This window comes from Rhinolophus hipposideros, assembly GCF_964194185.1.
Source record: "Rhinolophus hipposideros genome assembly, chromosome: 4".
NCBI classification, from domain to species: domain Eukaryota; kingdom Metazoa; phylum Chordata; class Mammalia; order Chiroptera; family Rhinolophidae; genus Rhinolophus; species Rhinolophus hipposideros.
The window spans coordinates 45,847,071-45,870,773 of NC_138050.1; the positions used below are offsets into that span (position 1 = coordinate 45,847,071).

General features: G+C 38.9%; 1 protein-coding gene across 2 annotated transcripts; it reads left to right on the plus strand.

Annotated features, from left to right (window-relative positions):
* Positions 1–1,182: 1,182 nt before the first annotated feature.
* Positions 1,183–22,841, plus strand: ASH2L (ASH2 like, histone lysine methyltransferase complex subunit). 2 transcript variants are annotated; one of them, XM_081046797.1, is made up of 17 exons: positions 1,469–1,696; positions 2,309–2,375; positions 2,511–2,656; positions 5,359–5,447; positions 5,715–5,809; positions 7,484–7,579; positions 8,210–8,305; positions 9,177–9,252; positions 9,978–9,995; positions 11,434–11,527; positions 12,601–12,818; positions 17,981–18,148; positions 18,450–18,643; positions 19,877–19,969; positions 21,403–21,501; positions 22,204–22,263; positions 22,360–22,841. In XM_081046797.1, the coding sequence occupies exons 1-17, from the start codon at positions 1,509–1,511 to the stop codon at positions 22,465–22,467; spliced, it is 1,905 nt and encodes a 634-aa protein (XP_080902923.1). In that variant the 5' UTR covers positions 1,469–1,508; the 3' UTR covers positions 22,468–22,841. The 2 variants fall into 2 exon arrangements, with proteins under 2 accessions (XP_080902922.1, XP_080902923.1); XM_081046796.1 differs by lacking the exon at positions 9,978–9,995 and having other exon boundaries at positions 1,183–1,696.
* Positions 22,842–23,703: the final 862 nt, after the last annotated feature.

The following is a 23,703-nucleotide window of genomic DNA, read 5'->3' on the forward strand; positions in this document are numbered from 1 at the left end:
ATCCATATGTCCGTGCATGAATATCACTATTGCTAGAATGAAACAGGATTAGCAACAATTCTATTCCTATTTTTTATTTTTATAGATGTTAAGAGCTGACAATCTTTGTTTACATAAATAAGCAGATTCCCTTCTAGGATTTATTGAATCAATAGAACTCAACTCTTTGAACTCCGTCAAAGGTCTATGCCAAATCACATGTTGATCGACCACCACCAAGTCACTAAGTTCATCTCACACACTAGAGAGGAGGGAGAATTAAAGCTCCACTGCCTGGAGGAAAGAGCGTCAAAGATTTTGTGGCCATATGTCAAAAACCACCACTATACCATAAATATTTGAGGGGAGACACTTGGAGTCTGTGCAAGTATCCTGCTTCTTAAAGTTTCACCCACTACTTTTAGCATTTATCATCATCAATTTTTAAAATAATCTATCAGCTGGTAACTCAAAATTAAGTCATCCTTCAATTTTGTTGAAAACAAATAATTGAGAACCAATTGGGAAATCAAAATATCGACATATTTCCAGTTGTTCTTCTGTATGGCCCTGGGGCAATACATCACAGTAAGATTTAGATTCAGGATTGGAGAGAGGTGGGCCTTTCTTTTGTAACGTGAGAGAAAGGTGTATCCTTAGACAACTTTTTAGGAATTAGGTTGTAAACAGTGATTTCCTGAAAACTGTGCGGGCCGGAATACTTAAGTTTGACTACAGTGTCTCTGAAGACTCCACTCACCCCAATGATTTCACCTACCAACACGGTCGTTGATTCCTCAAGTTCTTACCTTTAGTCCCTACCTATTCCTTTCTCCAAGGACCAAACTTCTCTACACTCTTCAAGTCCGCCAGCACCTGGTTTCCTAACTCTCGGGCTTCAATTTCCTCCTTTTACAGTATTAAGCGGCTTGCAGCTTCTAGAACACACAATGCTTCTTGCTTCTCCCTCCTGGATACTCCATCCACATCCCCTTCCCGGCCCCCGAATGCGTAGCTGAGGCTGCGGATTCAGACTGTCTAGGCTCCCATCGTGACTTGGAAACGTGCTCCAAGTGGCAGATCACTGAGGCAGTGCCACAAACTCCTTCTGGGGCGGGGCAGTCAGTGCTCGTCCTTCTGGACATTGAACGGGGAGCAACGTCTGCAATGCACACACAGCGCTCAAGTCCATAGGCAGCCAGTGCTCTCAAGGCGCCTCATCCGCGCGGTGATTCCCTGTCTGGGTCACGAAAATGCACAGCGTCCACCCCTGGAACACGGTTGAAGTCCTACAGGAAAGCCAGCGAATACTCGGGCCGCCTCCGCCGGCTCCTCCTGGGGGCGCTCGGAGCCCCAGGACCCCGCCCACCTCTGCCTGCCCGCGGGACCTTCCAGTGGGCCAGGAGTGCGCATTCATCCGGCAGGCAGTGGACCTACCACGAGCCTTGACTATTTGAAGATTACAGCATCGGTCAGCAACTCGCGCGAGACAGACAGTCTTCTCGCGAGAAGCCTCGGAGGCGGCAGTGATGGCGGCGGCGGGAACTGGCCCCGGCCCCGGAGTGGGTGCAGGACCCGGCCCGGCAGCGACCTCGAATGCAACGGCGACGGAGGAAGTGGAGACGAAGCCGGCGGTAGCGGTAGCAGCCGCTCCAGCCGGAGAGGGAACATCTGCTGCTCCGGCAGCGGAGCCCAGTTCTGGAGAGGCCGAAAGCGGGTAAAATGTCCTGAGGCCGGAGAAGGGCACGGAGCGAGAGGCCCGCCCCTCTTGGAATCCCGCGGCTCCCGGGAGCCCTCCCGCGCACCCCTTCCGACCCTAAGCCCTGCAGCCAACGGCTCGCCCGGCCCCCCTACCGGACCGCAGTCCCGCCCCCGCTTGCTCCGTTCCCTCTGCAGCGTGTCCCAGACTACGCCCCTTCCCTCACCGTCCACGGTCCGCGAGAGCCCAGTTTGGGGTCCTGTGTCCCGCCGTGGCACCCCGGCAGGGGGCGGATGGCTCAGTCCCCTAACTGGAACCCCTCAAAGATCCCACTTGGTGCTGCCAGACTGGAAGGAGGGGCGGTCCCTCTGAAACCGGGTGGGAGGGAGAGCTGCCCCTCTGTGATGAACTTACCCCAGGCCCAAGTCCATCCCACGGAGATTTTGTCTGTAAGGGCCTGGTAGGCGTCCCTGTGCCCACGGCCCTCCTCACCCTGGGCTTCGAGACTCAGAACGGGCGGAGCTGAAAAAGGCCGGGTGCAGTTCAGCAGTCCTTTGATCCTTATCTTTGGGCATAGACGTTTGGAGGGTTGTTTCTCTTGAACACTCGAGTGCTTTCATTATCTTACAGGGATGCAAACTCTGTGGACGTAAGTGGTGGTTTGGAGACAGAGTCTTCTAATGGGAAAGACACACTAGTACGTATTTCGTTTTGGATATTTGCCGTGCACAATCGGATTTGTGTGTGTGTGTTTTTTTTTTTTTAAGTCTTCAAGCGAGTCAAAAATACAATCAGATCACCTGACTTGATTCTCTAATGGCTTTGGACACAGGAAGGTGCTGGGGATACTTCGGAGGTGATGGACACTCAAGCGGGGTCGGTGGATGAAGAGAATGGCCGGCAGCTGGGAGAAGTAGAGCTGCAGTGTGGGATATGTACAAAGTGGTTCACGGCAGACACCTTTGGTATAGACACCTCGTGAGTATTTTTTGTTGTCTTTGTGAGAATCACTTTGTAAAATAGCTCTCAACATGTTCAACAATTAGTTAGTTTGTAGGCAAATACAAATGCACGGTATTTCCTGTGTTTCTAAACCTTGTTCAATGAGTAGGAGGATTTGAATCAGGAATTGTTTGAAGACCCTGAGCAGGCGTTCTACCCACTGAGAGGGACATGTAAACAAATTTGAGACAGTAGCATTTAAACCTTTTATTTAGTGTTGTAGATTTGGGGGAAAGGGCTGGTGCTTGATGGGCTTGATGTCAAAAATGTGAGACGGCCAGTCTCTTCATGCCTGAGCCATCCTTTTTAGCTTTTGGCTCCCAACTCACTCCCTTTAGGTATCCTGCATTCTCTCCTCAGCAAAACCTTTTTCTGATCTTTTATCTCTCTTAGTGAATTTAAGTTGTTGTATGATTGAAAATGATAGGCTCCTTATCAACAGCTAGCAAGTGATAATTACTGATTCAATGTCTATGGAAATGTGCTGCTAGTTCTCTGTGGTGTTCCTTATAGTCTATATTAAACAAGTAAATTTAGACAAGACTACCTCAAAATAAAGCTGCGTTATTAAATTAATACCCTTGGGTGGGATTGTGAAAAAAATTGACCTTTATAATTTGTTGTGTATTTTTTAGTTAAAACGTTAAAGTGGGTTTTAGAAATGCTGATGTTGCAATTAACATGTGACTGGTGATTTAGGATAGAGTGTTTACAAAAGAATGAAAAGTACTGAAGGATCAGGAAGAAAGAGTCCATCTCCCCCCCCCCCTTTCTTCCGCCATCCCCCACTCCGGTTCAAGCCCTTGTTTCTCAGTCTAGTTGTGTAGGACACAGCTCCCTGGCCCATGCTGGTATTATGAGCCCAAGAATCCATCTTGATGGAAAGATCTGTAGAGAAAATAAACAAGCTAAGCAAATCTGGTCACTTAAAAACCTAAAATCTGGCCACTTTGGCCCAGGAGAATTGATTTGGATAGACAGAACCTAGGAAAGGAAATTTACCAGAGAGATAACTTGGAGCAATCCAGGGAGAAATCAAACCACAATTCAGACTTTTGGTAGAGACCAATTTGTACCTGAATTTGAGAAGTTACACCTAAAGCCCAGCTAAGTGGGACAGTATTATCTTTTACGGCTAAGAGGAAAGAAGTGAGCTAGTATGATATGGAAAAGGCTGCTCTGAATACCTGATTGTATTTTAATACCTACCTACCTCTGGTATGAGGCTTTGCCTTCTGTAAATGAGTTTATCAACAGGCTGTTTAACAGAAGGGGTTCTAGAGAGAAGTAAACGTAAGGGAACTCAATCTTGACATTCATAAAAATGTTTCTTAATTGCTTGAGTGGTGACAATGGACACATACTTAGGAACCCTTCTTTTTGAGGATACCTTAAGCTAGTTGCTACAGAGTCCAAGAAAAACCTGCCTTTATTTTGATGTCTTCTCTTCCAACTCAAAGCGGTCTTTTATTTTTCTGTTTTTCCTTTTCAGGATTAAGCTCTCCCTGTGCATTTCTAGTCATCCAGTACAATCACCACCACACTTTCCTTCTCTAATGCATCAGTTCCTCAATCTCTGCCTCTTCCTCTTGTCTTCAAACAGACAGCTCTTCTCTTGCCCATGAACTCCCTCTTAGGAGATTTCCTCTTTATGATACAAGCCGTCTTAGTGGTTAGATCTCCTTTCTCTTCCTGCCCATCCCCCCACTCCACACGCCTCCTTTTTTATTAATATTACTCTAGGTGAGGCCTTATTTAGCTTCTGCTAGAACTGCTACAAAAGCTTCTTATATACATTTACTTTTTCTAATCTGTTCCCCTTTCAAACCCATCCTCTTACTTAACACCATTGTAACCGTGCTGCTGCTTCCCTTTAAGGAGTTCCCATTACCCACAGAAAAAATCCAGTTCCACCTGATGTGTAAGGTCTTCTTATACTTCCTACTTTTTCAAGTCTCATTTTTTACCATATGCCTGACAAATCCTCTCTGCTGGACAAACTTGTTAATACCAGTTTGCCTCTCTGGCACCTAGTTTGCACTTTCTCATTTCTATACATTGTTCACCTATAGAAAAGAAAGTGACTCTTCCCAAATCTAGTTCATAACTTAAGTCTTCAAAAAAATTCTTCCCTTGCACTTAAATCTGAAGTTACTACTTGGGTCCTTTAAGTTCTTACAGACTAATTATCATCTGTAGGATTCATTTGGTAATGAAGCAAGTTTTAGGACTTCTGTGTTGTCTTCTTGAATAATTTACATTTTTAATCTTTTCATACATTCTGTCCACCCTTTCCAACAATATTATTGGCACTTTAAGGAGATATTGAAAGATATTTAAATATAAAGATATTAAAGAGACTACTTCGTCTTCTTCCACAACTGGCCTAGTATACTTTTTTTAGGTGCTCCAAAACTATAATAATCTGGCCTGGACAAGGTGCCAGTGAGAAGCTTCCAGATTCTGAATTATCCACTATGGTGGATAATGTCTTATTAAAATATTTGTGACCGAAAAATCCAGGTATTTGTAAAAATACAAGCCCTGTTTTGATTTGGATGACCTTTTTAAGTTTAAGGTTCTATTAATATATTAATATTATCTAATGTTAACTGGTGTACTTCTCATAAAGAAGTGTGTATTCAGAAGTACACTAATTTGTATAATTTGTTCTACAGATCTTGTCTACCTTTCATGACCAACTACAGTTTTCACTGCAATGTGTGCCATCATAGTGGGAATACCTATTTCCTCCGGAAGCAAGCAAGTAAGAATAAACTCTGGAGTCCTGCATAAGAATTGTTCTCTAGTTACCTGGGAAAGAAAAAAGGTTTGGGCTTAGCAGAATCAGGAAACTTTTGCCTGGTAGATGCTAGAAGTTACATTGGGGTTTAGCTCAATAATTGCTATGGTCCATTTCAGATTAAACGTTTTTGCTGCTATAGTTGTTAATTTGTACACCATATAGTTGAATATTCTTTCGTTAAGGATCTAGTATTATAGATAACGTTTTCTTCCTTTTGGTTTTTGATAGACTTGAAGGAAATGTGCCTTAGTGCTTTGGCCAATCTAACATGGCAGTCCCGAACACAGGATGAACATCCAAAAACCATGTTCTCCAAAGACAAGGTAGAAAAGGCATTCATGTAATTGCAATTATGCCAAAGAATCAGGTGGAACTTCTACATTTGCTATTTAACAATCATTACTCTCCTCTCCAATTTTTATGAATATGACTGAAGGGTTCAGTGGTTACTTTGTTTTTAGGTTCATATAATTTACTAACTTCCCAGTGTGTGTACCTTATGTCATTTGGCTTAGCTTAGTAGAATGAATCCTTAAATAGTTTTGGTTGGTGTTATAGAAGCAAATAACTGTCTAGTCCATAATTAATAATTAGTAGATCTTGAGGTGAACCTTCTCAGCCTAGTTTAGCTGTTGTTACAGATACCAGTCACAGATTTTGTCGGGGAAAGGTGGTCAGTTTATCCATGCTTTGTATTTAAAAGAATTATCTTTTATTATTAAACTGAAAAACTGCATGACTAAAATCAGGATTCAAAATTAAACATTTAACCCATCCGTAAGTCCTTCCTACTGTCATTCATGGTAAGAAATATGAAAATAAAGTAAATTTTAAATGATGGATTTTACTTTGTGATCTAGTATACATTTATACCTACCCACTTTCATTTAAAACTGAAACAAAAGTTTCACCTAACTTTTAACACCTGATCTTTTTCCTTCTGCACTCTGATATTTTCTATTCTAGTCAATGCTAGTTTTCGCCTACAGAATTGATTTTATAACCTGTTAATTGTTTGTGACCTACAGTTTTAGAAACACTGGTTTAGGGTGTATAGTGAGATCAATATAGTCAGGATCAGACTTTGGCAAGGGTCCTTTCTACTAAACAGAGAAACTAGGACTTAATCTTGTAAGCTTAAGAAGTTATCGGAGGATTCCCTCCCGACCTCCTTTTTTCCCCTATATTAAAAGTGCTTTAAAAAAAAGGTGTGCTGTTTTTTTCCTCTGACTTTATTTTTTCCACAAGTTATTACTTTGAATTTTTCAAACATACAGAAAAATTCAAATAGTGCAATGAACATCTGTTTATTTTTCACTTAGGCTTGCCATTTGTTAATATTTTGCTACATTTGCTTTATCTCCCCCATCAATATTTTTCTTCTAGGCTGTATGAAACTAAATTACAGATCTTATGCTTTACCCGATATTCTCTCATAACCACAATACACTGATTAGACTAAAATAACTTAATGTTGATACAGTACAACTAATATATACAATTTGTATCTTTTTATATACAGTATGTATTTACATTTTCTCAGTATCCCTCATAGTTTTTTTCTCCATACAGGATCTGATCAAGGATTACACATTATATTTAGTTGTAATGTCTCTTGTCTGTAATCTAGAAATTTCCTGTACTTATTTTACTTTGGGTTTTTTTTTTTTTTGGTCTGCTATGACATTTAAAATTTATATTATGTAATATTATATCAGACCAGGTCTTATATTAAAATAAGACTGGGTCTTATATTAATTTTTGCTCCAAAAGACACATGAGAGCTGATGGTATGGCTAGGTCTTATTTTCGGGGAAACGTGGTTCTTGTTCAGAATTCCCCACAATCTATATGTTGTTTGCATGCAATTATGTAGTGTTCAATCATTAAGACTAAACATGCAGTTTTTTCCTTTTTATTCCTTTTTTCTTTTTTTTTGTGAGTGTAACTCTGAAACCAACTATAAAAGTCTTAATATATTTTGTTTATAAAATTAGGATATCATACCATTTATTGATAAATACTGGGAGTGCATGACGACCAGACAGAGACCTGGGAAAATGACTTGGCCAAATAACATTGTTAAAACGATGGTAAGTAGACTAAAATTGACTGGACTCGATGTTTAAGCAGTGTTCTTTGTAATAAATTTTCTTTAGTCTTACTGAAAGAATGTGATGACTAGGAAAATGAGAACAACTTAGTGTTAAATTGTGGTGAGTGAGATATACCTATCAATAGTTTTTACGCTCTTAAAAAATCAGTAAGTTGCCTATTGTGTCTTACGTGAACATCACCCAATGGTGATTTTATGTGACACCGAAAACCTTTGTCCACTGCTTGCAAGTATAATTTTCTTTGTCTTTTTTTTTTTTTTTGGCAAGTATAATTTTCTATTGAAATTGGAGACAATTTTTTTCTTTGATTTATAAAAAAAAAAACACTGTTCTAAACATTATTGTCCTTAGAATTAAAGAACACCTGGGGAGAAATCAACAGCAAGCTATTAACAGTACTTACTTTTGTGAGGGCTAGGGAGGGATTATGAAGGACTTTGGCTCTCATTTTTTGATGATCATGTATTAATTTTCTAATCAAAGGAAAAAACAATACTGTCTTTTTGGAGATTATACCTAGGAATTGGAGTTGGTGGTTGCTCATCCATTCAGTACTTCTTTTAAGTGTAAAATTTCCAGTGATACTAAAATACTGTTTCCTTTCAGAGTAAAGAAAGAGACGTATTCTTAGTAAAGGAGCACCCCGATCCTGGGAGTAAGGACCCAGAAGAAGATTATCCAAAATTTGGACTTTTGGATCAGGTACATTAACGTGCTCTCTATTTCCCTTTTGATTTTAGATCCCTTGGGGACAGGGAATCAGGTTTTTTTACATTTGTATATTTGCCACATGTAACACACTGCAATTACATGTCAGTGACATGGTGGGCTCCAAATAAACGGTTATTGCTACATGTGGAAAAAAATAACACCTTAAACCAGGAGACGAGTATTTTAGCTCTGGCTCTTCCCCAGAATGTTACGGCTTTGTATATTATTCTTATATTTTTTAACTTTAGTTTCCTCATTTGTAACACAAATATGCCATTCCAAGTTATTCCTAATTTTCTTTCCATCTCAAAATCTTGCTCTTAAAAATATTTGTTACTGTGAAGAAGAATTTGTGTTGCATATCTAGAATAACATGAGGAAAAAGAAAATGTCCACTCTTTGCTCATTGGCAGGGGTTACATTTGGCATCTTAGGAGGTCAAATCTTTCAGCTGTACCTTAAGATGTTGGATTTGCCAGCATTGAAAATTCACGATTTCACATAGAAATTCAGGTTTCAGTCTTTTCTTGTAAAATGGAAAGATCTGACTATGCTGGGCCTGAATTCCTCCAGGGAGCTGAATAAACAGGGCTTAAGCACTCCAGTTGGCCGTTGCCCCACCACCAGCTCTATTTCCCCTCCACCCCCAATTGCCATTCATTACCACTCTTAAGCCACTTTGATCTTAGTACACTCAGGCCCGCCTTACTTGTGACTGGCTGATCCCTGCAGCTTCCAAGTTTGGAACCCCTGCAAGTTTCAGACCCTTTAGGATTGTCAGTTTCAATTCCCACTCTATTAGAATTTCCAGATTGGTTTGATTATATAGCCTCCCTTCATAATTGAGTATTTTTGCCTCTAGGATCTTAGTAACATCGGTCCTGCCTATGACAACCAAAAACAAAGTAGTGCTGTGTCTACCAGTGGGAATCAAAATGGTAAGTGTTTGAATGTTTCATTGAGGAAATATTTGTAAGCTGTTGAATCCAAATGTGCCTAGAATTGGGCATTCTTTGGGTTGGGTTGACTCTTAACTGGACATTTAATAAGATGCTTTAAAGTCCCAAACTTAATTTTTAGGAGCTAGCCAAGGATTTGACAGGTGGTAGTGGAAGAGAACTTTTTGTCACTTTACACCAAAGTTTGGTCTTAAGTGAAACAGACGTAGCATAAAATAAGGTACAATTTTAAGGCCAGGTTTACTGTGTTTATATTAGACTTCCCATCTGTATCCTCATAACTAGCACTTAATTTAGATGCAGTTGCTCTCCACTCTTTTTCTTGAATTCAGCTGTTAATTAAATTTCCTATGTCCATCTTCTAATTTTCTTGCCCTGAAATTTCAACTTATTCACATGACACCATGTCTGTATTGATCACCTACTATGGAATGCTTTTTCTGTTGGTAACATCTAAATGCAGGATTCCCTTCATTACTAATGATAATCAAATGAGTGGGGGTTGCTGGGTGGTAGCTAGATACTCAGCTGAAGTATGGCATCACTAACTTGTCTTTTGGAATGGTAGCATCTTAAGTATGTAATAATTTTCTCGGTTATTAATATTCTAAGATTGGAAATAGGTAAGTGTATTGTTTATCTTTTTGCACCGTATTTAGTTGTTAAAATCTGACAAATACATGGTGCCACTTCTGTTCTTACAGGTGGAGCCTCTTTTGGAGGTGAATTCCTCCTCTGTCTTCTTTCAGCCTCTCAGACTTAAGTATTTTGTGGTTTGGAAAATGCTTTTTTGTTGAGTTGTGGTAGAAGCTAAACCTAAATTAAAAATTTTAAACATTGTGAAAATGGTGGCAATAGCACTTAATATGAAACAGTAGTTCCAGTTTAATATTAGTAATTAAAAGCCTGTACGTTATCATATTCTGCCTAACACGGCCAGCACTCCCCTTAGTATTGTTTATTTTGTTCAACATGGATCAAAAACTATCTTAAAATAATTAAAATCCAAATGACAATAAAAACTTAGTAATTTTTTTATTAAGGTATCTCAAACTAGAAATACTGATGTTACTACAACAATTTGATATTAAACCTTTTATGAGACGCAGGAATAATCCCTAATGTGTTTATAAAAGGAAGTTTTGCATAAATCTGGTCCTGTATATGCAGAATATGACCTTCCCTCAACGTCTCGATCCTTTTTATTACAGCAGAACTGCTGGTAATTTCCAGGCTTGCCCCAAATTAAGACACAGTACACTCTATGCAATTGTTTACATAAAGGTGTTTTTCTGCAGTTCAAGGACATTTTCTGGAAGATGGAAAGAAAACTAATTGAGAGGAATGACAGCAGTGGACAAAAATTTCAAATACCTATTTCAGAAATACACAAGGTAGTATTCCTTGTGAGCTTAATATATAGCTGATTTTTTAAATTAAATGTGTAAATTACCTGTTGATATTTGCTCATAATTCCACAAGCCAGATTAGTCTAACCTGAATTTGCATTGGCACAATCCTAATAACTGCCTACTAAATTTAAAGCCTTCTTTCTCATTTGTGCAACCATTGGATTCCTAGCGGCACTGGAGAGAAACACCTTTTTAGTACTTCCGTTTTTGTTTTCCATGTCTGATGTACTTTTGTCTTGTTGGATATTCAAGTTAAGTGCTTTTGCAGATATTGTGCCTTTATTATGTTTATCGAGTATATCCTGTAGTTTAGACAAGTGAACATCTACTTACAGTGAGGATAGTCTCTCTTTATGGATATTTTTAGTGTTAGTGCTGCTGAAGCGAGCACTATGGATATTTTTATTGACTTGGGTAGAAAACAACTTTATCCATGCAATTGTCTTTAGCTGTGGGTGTTTGGAATCTGAATGAGTGAAATTGCATTTGTGTCGCAGTAAGTGTACCAGTAGTTGCTGCTCACTAAGAAAGGAAGGTTGAGCTTACTGCCAGAACCCAGTGTTCTATGCTGTGAGATACTCAGCAGATTCATTCAGAACCAGGGTGAAATCCAGTATGCTTTTGGGAAGGAAATTCTCCTGTAGTGTTACACAAATGCACGACGGGAGTGTTAGTCCCCATGGAATTTCCGTTTCTATGTGGTGCTTCTGTCACAGCTCATTAAAAGTAATATGCCTTCTCTTCAAAGGGGGAATTGCAGCAGGAAGCAGTGGAAAAGGAAGAGGAGCTAAGCGCAAACAGCAAGATGGAGGGACCACAGGGACCACCAAGAAAGCCCGGAGGTAGGCAGAACACTCACCCCCATTCGCCACTTTCAGGGTGTTCTTTGGTGCTGGCAAAGCCTCGGAAAAGAGCCATACTCTTCAGTAGCTCAAATGTCTGAGGTTAAAAAGCCTGTCTCAAATCTTGAGGACTTGGAAGGGTAAAACAAACCCAGGCTAGATACCCTGTTTTACAAACTTGGCGCTACATAAACCAGCCCTGGAGCAGCACTCTGTTGATTTACCTGGGGAGTACAGTTATAGTGAGGCATTTTCAGAAAGGCTAGGTTGGGGAGAGGGAGTGAAACCAATATTGAAGGCTGGCTCCTTAAAATTTCTGCCTCTCCCCTCGCATGCTTTTTCCCGTCACTTTGTTCAATAGTGATGAAATCCAGGTCATTTCTTATTTAGACAACAGATCGTAAGTGCTCATATTGCTGAATTTCTGTTTATTAGTTTATAATAATAAATATGCTAAAGGAAATTGCCCTCATTCCTCCTCTCCCATTTTTCCCTATGATGTACTGGCTCACTCTCAGAGATACCCTTACAGACTAAAGTAATTTAACCAAAACTACTTTGCTAAAGTGAATCCTTTTCCAATAATGTTGTAAAGATTTTGTTGGGTATCCGATGGACATGCGTCCTATTTGGGAGATCACCTCAGAGATAATGTGGATGCATGGTCATGGCATTGTACACCAGAAGCTAAACATTAATGAATGCCAACTATAATTTTATATATATAATGTGATGGCTCAGTGTGAGGTCGGAGGGATAATGGATGGGGGGAGGGGGGTTCACAGTGTGAGGGATATAAATGATGAACGTCTAAGTATTACCTTGTCTTGTACACCTGAAACTAATAAAAAAAAAAAACAATATAGCAATTGAAAAAAAAAAATAAATAAATAAAGTGAATCCTTTTCATTTCCCTGTTTTGCCTGCAAAGGGCAGGATGACCCGTTTAAATAATGAAAAGCATTTGTGAAGTTGCTGTGTTCCAGCTGAAATCTAATAAATCAGAAGCTTTTCTTACAGAATTGAGCTAGAAGGGGTTTTAGTTTCTTGATGTTATTCTTTCCTTTCTGCAGTGACCCTTTGTTTTCTGCTCAGCGCCTTCCCCCTCATGGCTACCCATTGGAACACCCGTTTAACAAAGATGGCTATCGGTATATTCTAGCTGAGCCTGATCCCCACGCCCCTGACCCTGAGAAGCTTGAACTTGATTGCTGGGCAGGAAAACCTATTCCTGGCGACCTCTACAGAGCCTGCTTGTATGAACGGGTTTTGTTAGCCCTGCATGATCGAGGTATGTAAGGTATTAATGTTCATGTTGGACCCAGTGTTACCCTGAACCACTGTCATCAGCTTTGTCCAATCTAGAATTAGGTATACATGTCAGTCTATAACCACTCCTCCACGCCCGCATCTGTAGACCTAGCCAGAGTTTCCTTTTTTGTCTTTCTATAAAAAGCTATTCTATATATGATTTATTAAAACTTTCTATTTTCAGCTAATTTTAAGCTTATGGTAAAGTTGTAAAAATAATAGTTTATAGTATATGTCTCTCATCAGGCTTTTCCTAATGGTAACATCTTACACAACCAGGTACAATTACCAAAACCATGAAATGAACATTGGTAAATGCTATTAATAAAACTAAACACTTTATCTAAATTTCACCAATTTTTCCAGTACTGCCTCTTTCCTAGGATCTCATATTGCGTTTAGTTATTTCTCCGTAGTCTCTTGCAGCCTTCAACAGTTCCTCAGGCATTGCTTGTTTTTTTGATTATGACACTTTTTTTAAAAAAAAAAAGATTTTATTGGGGAAGGGGAACAGGACTTTACTGGGGAACAGTGTGTGCTTCCAGGATTTTTTTCTAAGTCAAGTTGTTGTCCTTTCGGTCTTAGTCGTGGAGGGTGCCGTTCAGCTTCAGGTTGTTGTCCTTTTAGTCTTAGTTGTAGAGGGCGCAGCTCAGCTCCAGGTCCAGATGCTGTTGCTATTTGCAGGGGGCGCAGCCCACCATCCCTTGTGGGAGTCGAACCAGCAACCTTGTGGTTGAGAGGACGCGATCCAACCAACTGAGCCATCCTGGAGGCAACTCAGCTCAAGGTGCCGTGTTCAATCTTAGTTGCAGGAGGCGGAGCCCACCATCTCTTGCGGGATTCGAGATGTTGAACTGGCAACCTTGTGGTTGAGAGCCCACTGGCCCATGTGGGAATCAAACCGGCAGCCTTCGGAGTTAGGAGAGCGGAGCTCCAACCACCTGAGCCACCGGGTCGGCCCCATGACACTTTTTAAGTGTATTAATCAGTTATTTTGTTGAATGTTTCTCAGTGAGAGTTTGTCTTTTTCTCATGAATGGAGGTTATGCAGTTTTTTGAAAAACACCACAGAAATGAGTCTTCATTATATCATCTCACGGAGCTTATGATATCTGTACTGTCTTATTGGTTATGTTGACCATGATCATTTGGTTAAGGTGGTTTCTGCTGGCTTTCTCGACTGTCTTTCCCTTTGTAGTTAATAAATATCTTGGGGGAAGATGCTTTGAGGCTATGCAAATAACTTGTTTCTCTGAAGTTTTGCCCATTAATTTTAGCATCCATCAGTGAATCTTGTCTGCAGTGTTTTTTAATGTGGTGTTTGCCTGATGATTTTTTAATTTCTTCCTTCTCTTCTCCATTTATTACTTAATTATTTATATCAGTGTGAACTCATAGATATTTATTTTATTATGTGAGATACACTTTATTTTGTTGCTCAAATTATTCCATCTTTGGCCTGTAGGAGCTTCTTGAATAGGCTGGTTCCTGTGTTCTTTTGATAAGCCTCTCTCTTTCCCTCTCTCTCTCTTTTTTCTTTAGTACTTCCTTGTTTTCTGGTATTACAAGATGTTTCTAGCTCGTCTGGTATTTTCCATGCTCCAGGCCAACTATGAGCTACTTCTAGGAGCCCTGGCTCCTTGGATTAGACAATGGGGTTTAGGAATTAAGACTGTGTTAGGTATGCTCACTGTTACTGAGTGTCACTTCTAGACCCCCTCAGTGGACAGAGGTAGGAAATATATATGTATACTAACTGACACATATATACAGAGGGTGCCAAAAACATGTATACACATTTTAAGAAAGGAAAACTGTATTAAAATTGTAGTACTCAGTATATACCTATACCAAAAGATGAATAAATACACATTTGACTTCTGCAATTGCAAGAGGTGCTCACAGTGGTTACCATGAACATCCAGGCACTTCTGATTATAGCTAACTACTGCTTGAGCAACATTGACCAAAGTGTCCACTTGTATACATTTTTTTGGCACTCCCGGTATCTATACTGCTATACTGTTTACACCTTGGACACCTTGGATTCTAGTCAAACACCACAGGGTTGTTCCAGCCTTCCACCTTTCCTTATTTGTAACTTCTGTCTCCGACAGTAAGAGATCTAACTCTAAACATCTACCATATGTTTACTTGTGTTTTTTTTCATTTCTAACATGCACACTTTAAGAATTGCTAACTTCTGTGAGACACATTCAGTAACTGATTATAGCATTTTTGTCCAGCTTTTTGTCTTTAGCCTTCCCATCACGATACTGTTAATTTGGGTTAGATCTTTTTTTGCTCTCCTCCTTCATTGTGGACAACCACACTGGTTTGTGATACTCATTTGTGATACAGTTAGGTTCATTTGTTGGTGTTTGACTTGGGGTTCTACCTCATCTTGGGATGTGTGTGTTGGGCGGAGTATGTGAAACATTACTATGGTTCTGACAGAGTTGTACTAAAAGGTTTACTCAGTGTGTCGCTACCTCCTCACTACCCTACCCCCTTTTCCTTCCCCGCTTTTTTCCACATTTTCCCACCCATCTCCTACTGTGTTTCCCCCAAAATAAGAGCTAGCCGGACAATCAGCTCTAATGCGTCTTTTGGAGCAAAAATTAATATAAGACCCGGTCTTATGTTATTATAATATAAGACCAGGTCTTATAGTATATCATTAATATAATATAATGTATAATATAATATAATATGTAATATAATATAATATATAATATACCAGGTCTTATATTAATTTTTGCTCCAAAAGACACATTAGAGCTGATTATCTGACTATGTCTTATTTTCGGGGAAACATGGTATAGGTAACCAGTCTCTTTAGTCTCTATTTTGTCCTTCCTATATTTCTTCTGCATAAATGAGCAGATACATGTGTATTTTGTCTCCTTTTTTCATATATGAAGGGCAACATGCTGTACTCTTGCATCTTGCTTCATGCGGTTATTTCAGACCAGTTCAAAGAGATCGTCCTTATTTTTTTTCTTTTCTTAGCTTCATGATGCTCCATTATGTGGATGTTGTACATAGTTTTTTCAACCACTCTACATATGGGAATTTAGAGTGTTTCCAGTATTTTGCAATCACAAACAAAGAGGCAGTGAATAACCACAGGTATATGTATTTTTGTATTGTTGGAGGTAAATTTTCAAGGTAGAATTCTAGAACTGTAATTGTTGGACCAAAAGGTAAGTGTATACGTAGTTTTGTTAGATATTGTCAAATTTCCCTTCAGAAGGTTATGCCAATTTGCATTCCCACCAGCAATATAGAGAGTGTTTTCCCACAGCCTCGCAAACAGAATTTGTTGTCTTATATTTTAATTCTGGCTGGTCTGATAGGTGAGAAGTAGTATCTCAGTGTTGTTTTAATTTGTATTTCTTTGAGTTTGAACATTTTTTCATGTTTAAGAGTCCTTATCTCAGGAATTATCTGTTTGTGTTTTTTTATTTCCCATTTTTCTATTGGGATTTTGTTCCTTTGTACCTTTATATATTGGGAATATTAGTCCTTTGCGGTATGCGCTGTGAACATTTTCTCCCAGTGTGTCAGTTGTCTTTATGACTTTTTGTCATGCAAAACTCTTTAGTATATAGTAGTTCTTTTAATGACATAATTTATTCAGTTATTAACAAATAGCATTCATTATCCTTTAGAATGTGAAAGTGAATTTAAATTACTACTTTTAGAAGAATGTACTTCATGAATTTTTGTTTTTGTTTTTCTGGAGTATCAATGCAAATTCCAGATAGATGGATCTTAAAAGGCCATGTAATCGGCTTCTCCATCAGCACAATGGAGATGGTAGTTGTGAGTGTTTAAGTGAGTCCGCCTGCCTGCCCACCTGCCTATGAAAGTGCTTTGTAAGTCACAAAGGCCTTTATAAAAGCTACTTAATCTAAATTTTGTGTTTCTTCCGATAGAATTCAGACAACTTCTAGAGTGTTACAAACACTATTTCAAATGCTTTTTTCTCAGTTAAGTCTTAATTGGATTGGCATTGTTTCTACCTTAATAAAATCAATCAACCCACACAGCCCGGAAGTACTCTCCCACTTTAAGTTGTCCCCTTATCTTACATAATGGCCTCATGGTAAATTAAGATTCAAACCACACACAAAAGTACAGTGAATCTCCAAATACTTTTCACCCACATTTAACAATTGTCAAGATTTTGCCATATTTGCTTTATCTGTTTATTTCTTTGTCTCTTTATTTTCTGAATTTTTAAGAAAATCTCACCTCCTTGCATACTGCAAAAATATGCATTTCCAAAAAGTATGGATATTTTCTTTTATAACCACAATGCTATTATTACACTTAACAAAATAGATAATTCCTTGCTGCTATTGTCTGAATTCAGTTCATAATCAGATTTCCTTGATTTTTCTCAAATACCTTTTTATCTCCCTGCAAAATGCTTATTAATTAATAAACGCATGTTGATTAACAGAACTTTCTTAGGTATATGGCAAATTCTAACTTCTCAAATACAACTACTTCTTCCTTTACCCCTTCTTGAGCAATTCAGTCCTAAAGCCATTAGGTGGAGCTGAGCTAGGCCAAGTGTCTGTGATAGAATAGGATATTAAAAACACTTATTACAAAGAGAGAAAAAGTAACTTTATAGAGATAAACTGGGCAGATGCCACCTCAGCCAAATGATCATAGTGAACATCACCAGTAATGGGACAAATTAAAATCATGTGCCACCTGACAGGATGCGGTGTGAAGAACACAGCATTATCTTTGGGATATTTGTCAAAGATTCATAACTTGAATGGAATCATAAGGAACTAGACAAACCCAAATTGAGGAATATCCTATAAAATAATGGCCTCTAATTTTCAAAAGCATCAAGGTCATCAAAATTTAAGAAAGATGGGACTGTTCCAGATTGAAGAAGACTTAAAAGACATGACACTAAATACAGCAGATGATTTTCAATTGGATTTTTTGCTAAAATGAACATTATTGGATCCACCTGAAAAACTTGAATAGGCTCTGCTATTTCTGATCTTTCATTTTGTTTTACTGGAGTGTAAGGAACTCATGTGTTTGTGGCAGTTGTCTCCAAGTACCTCAAATAAGTTGCCACCTTTGTTTTTATCTCCATCACTGCAGCTCCCCAGTTAAAGATCTCTGATGACCGTCTGACTGTAGTTGGAGAGAAGGGCTACTCTATGGTACGGGCTTCTCATGGGGTACGGAAAGGAGCCTGGTACTTTGAAATCACGGTGGATGAGATGCCGCCAGACACTGCTGCTAGACTGGGTTGGTCCCAGCCGTTAGGTAAGGTGGCAATATAGTGTGGACATCAAAGCAAGGAGAGAGATATAGACCATCTGGCTAAGCTTTACAGTTTTTGAGCTGATCAAATTGTGGCCATAAAATTCAGTTCCTGAGGATTTAGATGGTTTGCAATTCCTAGAATATTTTTATAATTCTTTGCTTGTGAAAAATAGTTTGTAGCAATTTTGCAAAATAGATGACCTCTCCCTCTCCCCTCCCAAAAAAGGAGAATATTTTGCTTTAGCAAACCAGAGTTGAATGGCAGTCCTCTGACTTCCTGTATATCTTTTTATTGAGACAGGTAACCTTCAAGCTCCCCTAGGTTATGATAAATTTAGCTATTCTTGGCGGAGCAAAAAGGGAACCAAGTTCCACCAATCCATTGGCAAACATTACTCTTCTGGCTATGGACAAGGAGATGTCCTAGGATTCTATATCAATCTTCCTGAAGATACAGAGACAGCCAAGTCACTGCCTGATACTTATAAAGATAAGGTAAGTTTGTCCTCCTGAGATAGTCCCATAACCTATGGCCTCCTGTGATGCTGACCCACCATTCTTATATGTTCCAACATTTCATTATGAGAATTTTCAGATATAACAAAGCTGAAAGAATGTAAAAGTCAGTGTATAAATATCTATCACCTAGATTCTACCATTAATATGTTATCCATTCATTCCTCCACCTACCCATCCATCCATTCGTCTTTTTTAAATGCACATCAGAGAATAATTGCAACCATCAGTACACTCACCTCCAAGTTCTTCAGAATGCATATCATTAACTAGAGTTCAACCTTTGTTTAGTTTTTATTTTTATATAAAATTTATATAAAAGGGAATTTACAAATTTCAAGTATGTATACACTTAAATTTGATTTTGACCCAAACTGCTATGGAGACATAGAAATCTATCATCATGGCAGAAAGTTCCCTCATGTCCTTTCCCTGTTGATCTCCGCTCCCACCCCCATAGAGGCAGCTGTAGTTTGGAATTTTTTTTTTCATATCATAATTCTGTAGGTTTTGCTACTTTTTGATCTTAGTAATGGAATTATGAAATATGTAGTCTTATATTTGACTTTTATCATTTGGCACAATGCCTTTGAAATTCATGTTGTTGCATGTATCTGTAGTTTGCTGTTTACTACAGAATAGTATTTCATTGTATGAATATACCACAGTGTGTTTATCTGTCTTCCTATTTTTTCCCCAGCCTCATTGAAATATTAATATAACATATCTATTTTCTCATTGATGGACACTTAGGCTGTTTCCAGTTTGGAGCTATTATGAATAAAGTAGCTGTGAATATTCTTGAACAAATCTCTTTGTAAACATGTTTTCATTTCTTTTGGGTCAGCACCTACAAGTGGAATTACTGGGTCATAGAGTAGTTGTATGTTTAGTTTTATAAGGAATTGCCAGGCTTTCCATTCCCACCAGTGAGAATTTTAGTTGCTCCAATTTTGTTGTGGTGAGAGTGTGTATGTATTTATATGTATGTATTTTCCTCACAGATCTTCATACAGGCATGTTTTGAAAATGTTTTAACAAACATGTGCCATCTGGTACTTTTTAAGAAGCACATAGTTCAAAATTTTGCAAAGCTAATTCTGGAAAGATTTTTAATTTCTGTTGCACAGCACATGACTCAGTGCTATTTGTGTGATGTAGCTGATGCTTCAATGAGCCATTTTTCTCTTTCTTTCTCTCTTGGCTATCAAGGCTTTGATAAAGTTCAAGAGTTACTTGTATTTTGAAGAAAAAGACTTTGTGGATAAAGCAGAGAAGAGCCTAAAGCAGACTCCACATAGTGAGGTGAGTCATGGACACAAAAACGTCAAAACTAGAAGACCCTGAAGATGGGTACCAACCCCCTAATTAGAAAAGTGAGGAAAAGGAAGCTCAAAGGGGAATGAAGGGATTTTCTGCTAACAGCTAGCGAGCAGCAGAGGGAGCTCACTCTCTGCCTACATTTGTGTTTGTGCTATGTGCTACCGTGCTGCCACTATTAGAGGCATGACCAGGGTTCTTTCAGGAACACTCTATAGAGAAAAGGTAAAGTCAGTGGTTTAATAAGGAAATCTATAAGTGACTGAGGAAGCAAGTCAGAGATATTTATTCTTGGTACAGAGGGAGAAACACTGGAGTCGGAGAGGAGGGGACCTTGTCACGTGACCCAGAGGCAGCTAGAACTATAATGGCTCATTCGGTGTCCCCTAGAACTTTCCCTCCCTCCCTTTCCTAGGGTTATTGGAAACATGTCTGCCCAAGGTTATAGCACAATCAGAGAAGGACTGGCACTACTGGACCAGCCACAGAGCAAAAAATAGAAGGGGAAGGGAAGGAAGAAAGTTCTGAGCTGGAAACATTTTTCCACTAAAATGCTGTGAAGCCACCTGGGTCAATAATAGAAGCTAATGAAAATAGAAGCTAAGAGAAAAAAAACACCAAAAACTAGGGTTCCAATTGTTTTAGGAAAAAAATAGTGAAAGGAAGCAATTAATAGATCTAAGGATGATAGACCCAGATAATACAGCAGGTCCTCAAGTATCGTTTGGTTATAATATTGATGAGACACTGTAGGAACTTAACTTTTGTTTATGTCAATTAGCCTATGGTAAAATTGGTTTTGATATATTTCATTTTGCCACAGTTCCAAGAACCCATTGACAACATTAAGTGAGGATTTATTGTACAGCCAGGGAAAAGATAGCTCTTTCTAGGAAGAAGAGACAGATAAAGTTACTTCAGAAAAGGTTCCTGAAGTCCATGTATTGTGGTTAAGAGAGAATATACAGGATAGTTTTGGGAGATAAAGGACAAAGAAAACGAGGATTGAGAGACTCACAGAATATCCTAAGAGATTTTCAAAGTAGAAGTGCAGACATGAGAACCTGAGGCAAGGGAAGGGGACAAATAAGTAACTTTAACTGGGTATAATTCCAAGGAATCAGTAGAAGACCAAACTACTTTTTATAAATACAGTATAATGAATAGAACGTAGAACTGTTTGATTCCTAAGTAGCTTAGGAATGCAGAAAGCAAATAAACCTGAAGACCAACTAGAATAGTGCATGTAAGTATGCTCAGAAATCTTATTATATAAGATGTTATTACACAAACTGTATGCTATTCTTGGAATACATTACCAGTGTGGTGGCAGCACTTCTAAAGGGTTCTCCAAGGGAGTTCTTTCGTAGTTTGTTCTGTTTTTAAATTCTAAAGTAAAACCATGTTTTTTGTTTCAGATAATATTTTATAAAAATGGTGTCAGTCAAGGTGTGGCTTACAAAGATATTTTTGAGGGGGTCTACTTTCCAGCCATCTCACTGTATAAGAGCTGCACGGTATGTGTCACCTGTTATCCTGTGAACAGAACTTGAGGGAATGATTTTGATGAAGGAGCCATTGATTGAGTTCTAAAAAGAAATCTGAATAGCCTAAGAGTAAGATCGGAATGTTTTCTGATTGTTACTATATGTTCCAAAACAGTTGGGTGTTATAGGAAGTATTTGCTCGTATGGATAAAGGTCGTGCAGTTAGTGTGCTCCACATTTGTCCTTTGAATGTACTGTGGTAAATGTTATTGTTCAGTGTAAAGGATATACAGCATATATGTACATAAGCCAATTTGGTGTATGATAACCTACCATCATTAGTCTGTAACTGTGGCTTGTATTGATTTTATTACAAATATGATTCAGCATGAAGGGGACTATTGTTAGAATCTGTTAGGGTTTTTTTGAAGTGATTTTGAAAAGGTAATGCCTGGAAGTTTCCATGTATTTTTAGTCTGTTAATTGGCATCATGGGAGTAAAATAAGGAAATCTTCAGGTTATAAACAGAAATCAACACAAATCTTTTATTTACCTAATACTTGATGGACATTAAGATGTTTACCACTTTTAGCAATATTAATATATATCATTAGTTCCAGTAATACCCTGAATATCACAGCTACCTTTAAAGAGAAAAATTTCCCATGTTCCATTAATTTTTCACTGTATTCTTCTTTTGTTCATGTCTGCTTAAATTGAATTTATCCTAGGTTTCCATTAACTTTGGACCATGCTTCAAGTATCCTCCAAAAGATCTCACTTACCACCCTGTGAGTAACGTTAAAAATGTCCGCATGTATCTTCAGCATCTTTACTTGCTGTAGTTATTCTAATCACCTTAATTCTGTTTCTGGTTCCTCCCACAGATGAGTGACATGGGCTGGGGTGCCGTCGTAGAACATACTCTGGCTGATGTCTTATATCATGTGGAGACAGAAGTGGATGGGAGGCGGAGTCCCCCATGGGAACCCTGACTAGGTTCCTCTTTCTTGGCAGACGTGGACTTTCTGGGGAATAATGTTGGAGGATTTTGTTTTTGTTTTTTAACTGTTGCAAATGTTATCCCGAAGATACCGCAGAACACAGCCTTTGCTGCAGCAAGTTCAAAGGCTGGGTGGGACTGGCAGAGACTCTGCCCTTCAGCACTCTACCTGCTTCTGGTGACTGCTTTTATTTGTATGCCATATGCCAACAACTGCTGACCCTAGGATCCCATAAGCTCTCTGTGAAACTGGTGCTGTACCATGTACCCCGCCCCTGGGACTTGTTATCTTACTGTATTTTCTAAGGATTGGATAATGTCCAAGTAGCTAATTTTAAATTATTTAAAGACTTTTTTCCTCCTGTGGGCATTGACTCCATTCCACCTGATTTCCAGGGAAGTGGTGGGCCTGTTTCTGAGAGCAGCTGAAATTGATGGCTCTACATTCCAAACCAATCGAAGAGCTCTTTCCTTGTGGTGTGGGATTGTTTTTGTTACTAATTTTGAAATATACTTTTGAACACTGGGATCTCTGAAACTACTAGGTCTCTAGAACTATAATTTTGAAAGGATCTTGCTTGTAGCTTTAACAATTAGCAACTCTTCCCAAATAAAACTTGTGGTCAAGTGTGTATGGTACTTTGCTTCCCTTTAAGGTTGGGTTCCTCTTGGTGACAGTGTCAGAAATGTGGGCAGTCTGAAGACAGGGAACCAGCATTGGAAGAAAGAGACGGGTTTCTGACACATATCACAACCCCTCTTCTGTTGCTTCCCTTCTCTCCCACCAACTCAACCACCCCTTTTATCCTGTGAAAATCAGACTCTAGGTGAACAAGAGTGCAGGGTTAATAGTCTCACTCTAGTTCTTCTATTTGAACATGTGTGTTAATAGAGCAGGTTGTTTTCCTGCCTTGCTTCCTTTGCAATAGCAGGTGATTAAAGGGCAGCTTTCAGAATACTAAAAACTAGAATGTAAGAATGATGAGCCTTTCCCTAGGGTCCCTTTGTGCTTTCCTTAACTCATCAGTGACAGTGCAGCCCTCCCAGGATGGCCCCAAAGACTCTCCTACATAGGACTTTCTACCTAGGTTAATAGAGTGGTTCACCACAAGGTATGTGATATGTTGCCAAGAATCACTGTATATTATGCCTGTTTAAGAAGTTTCCTGAATTTCCAGTGCCTGTTGGTATCTTAACAGTAGCTTTGACTAATATATTTGTCTCCTAA

Excerpts from the sequence above, each read along its gene's own strand:
- ASH2L (XM_081046797.1), top strand. The coding sequence starts at position 1,509 with ATGGCGGCGGCGGGAACTGGCCCCGGCCCCGGAGTGGGTGCAGGACCC. Across the intron at positions 5,448-5,714 it reads TTTCCTCCGGAAGCAAGCAA|ACTTGAAGGAAATGTGCCTT; the intron begins GTAAGAATAAAC and ends GGTTTTTGATAG. Across the intron at positions 12,819-17,980 it reads GTTAGCCCTGCATGATCGAG|CTCCCCAGTTAAAGATCTCT; the intron begins GTATGTAAGGTA and ends CCATCACTGCAG.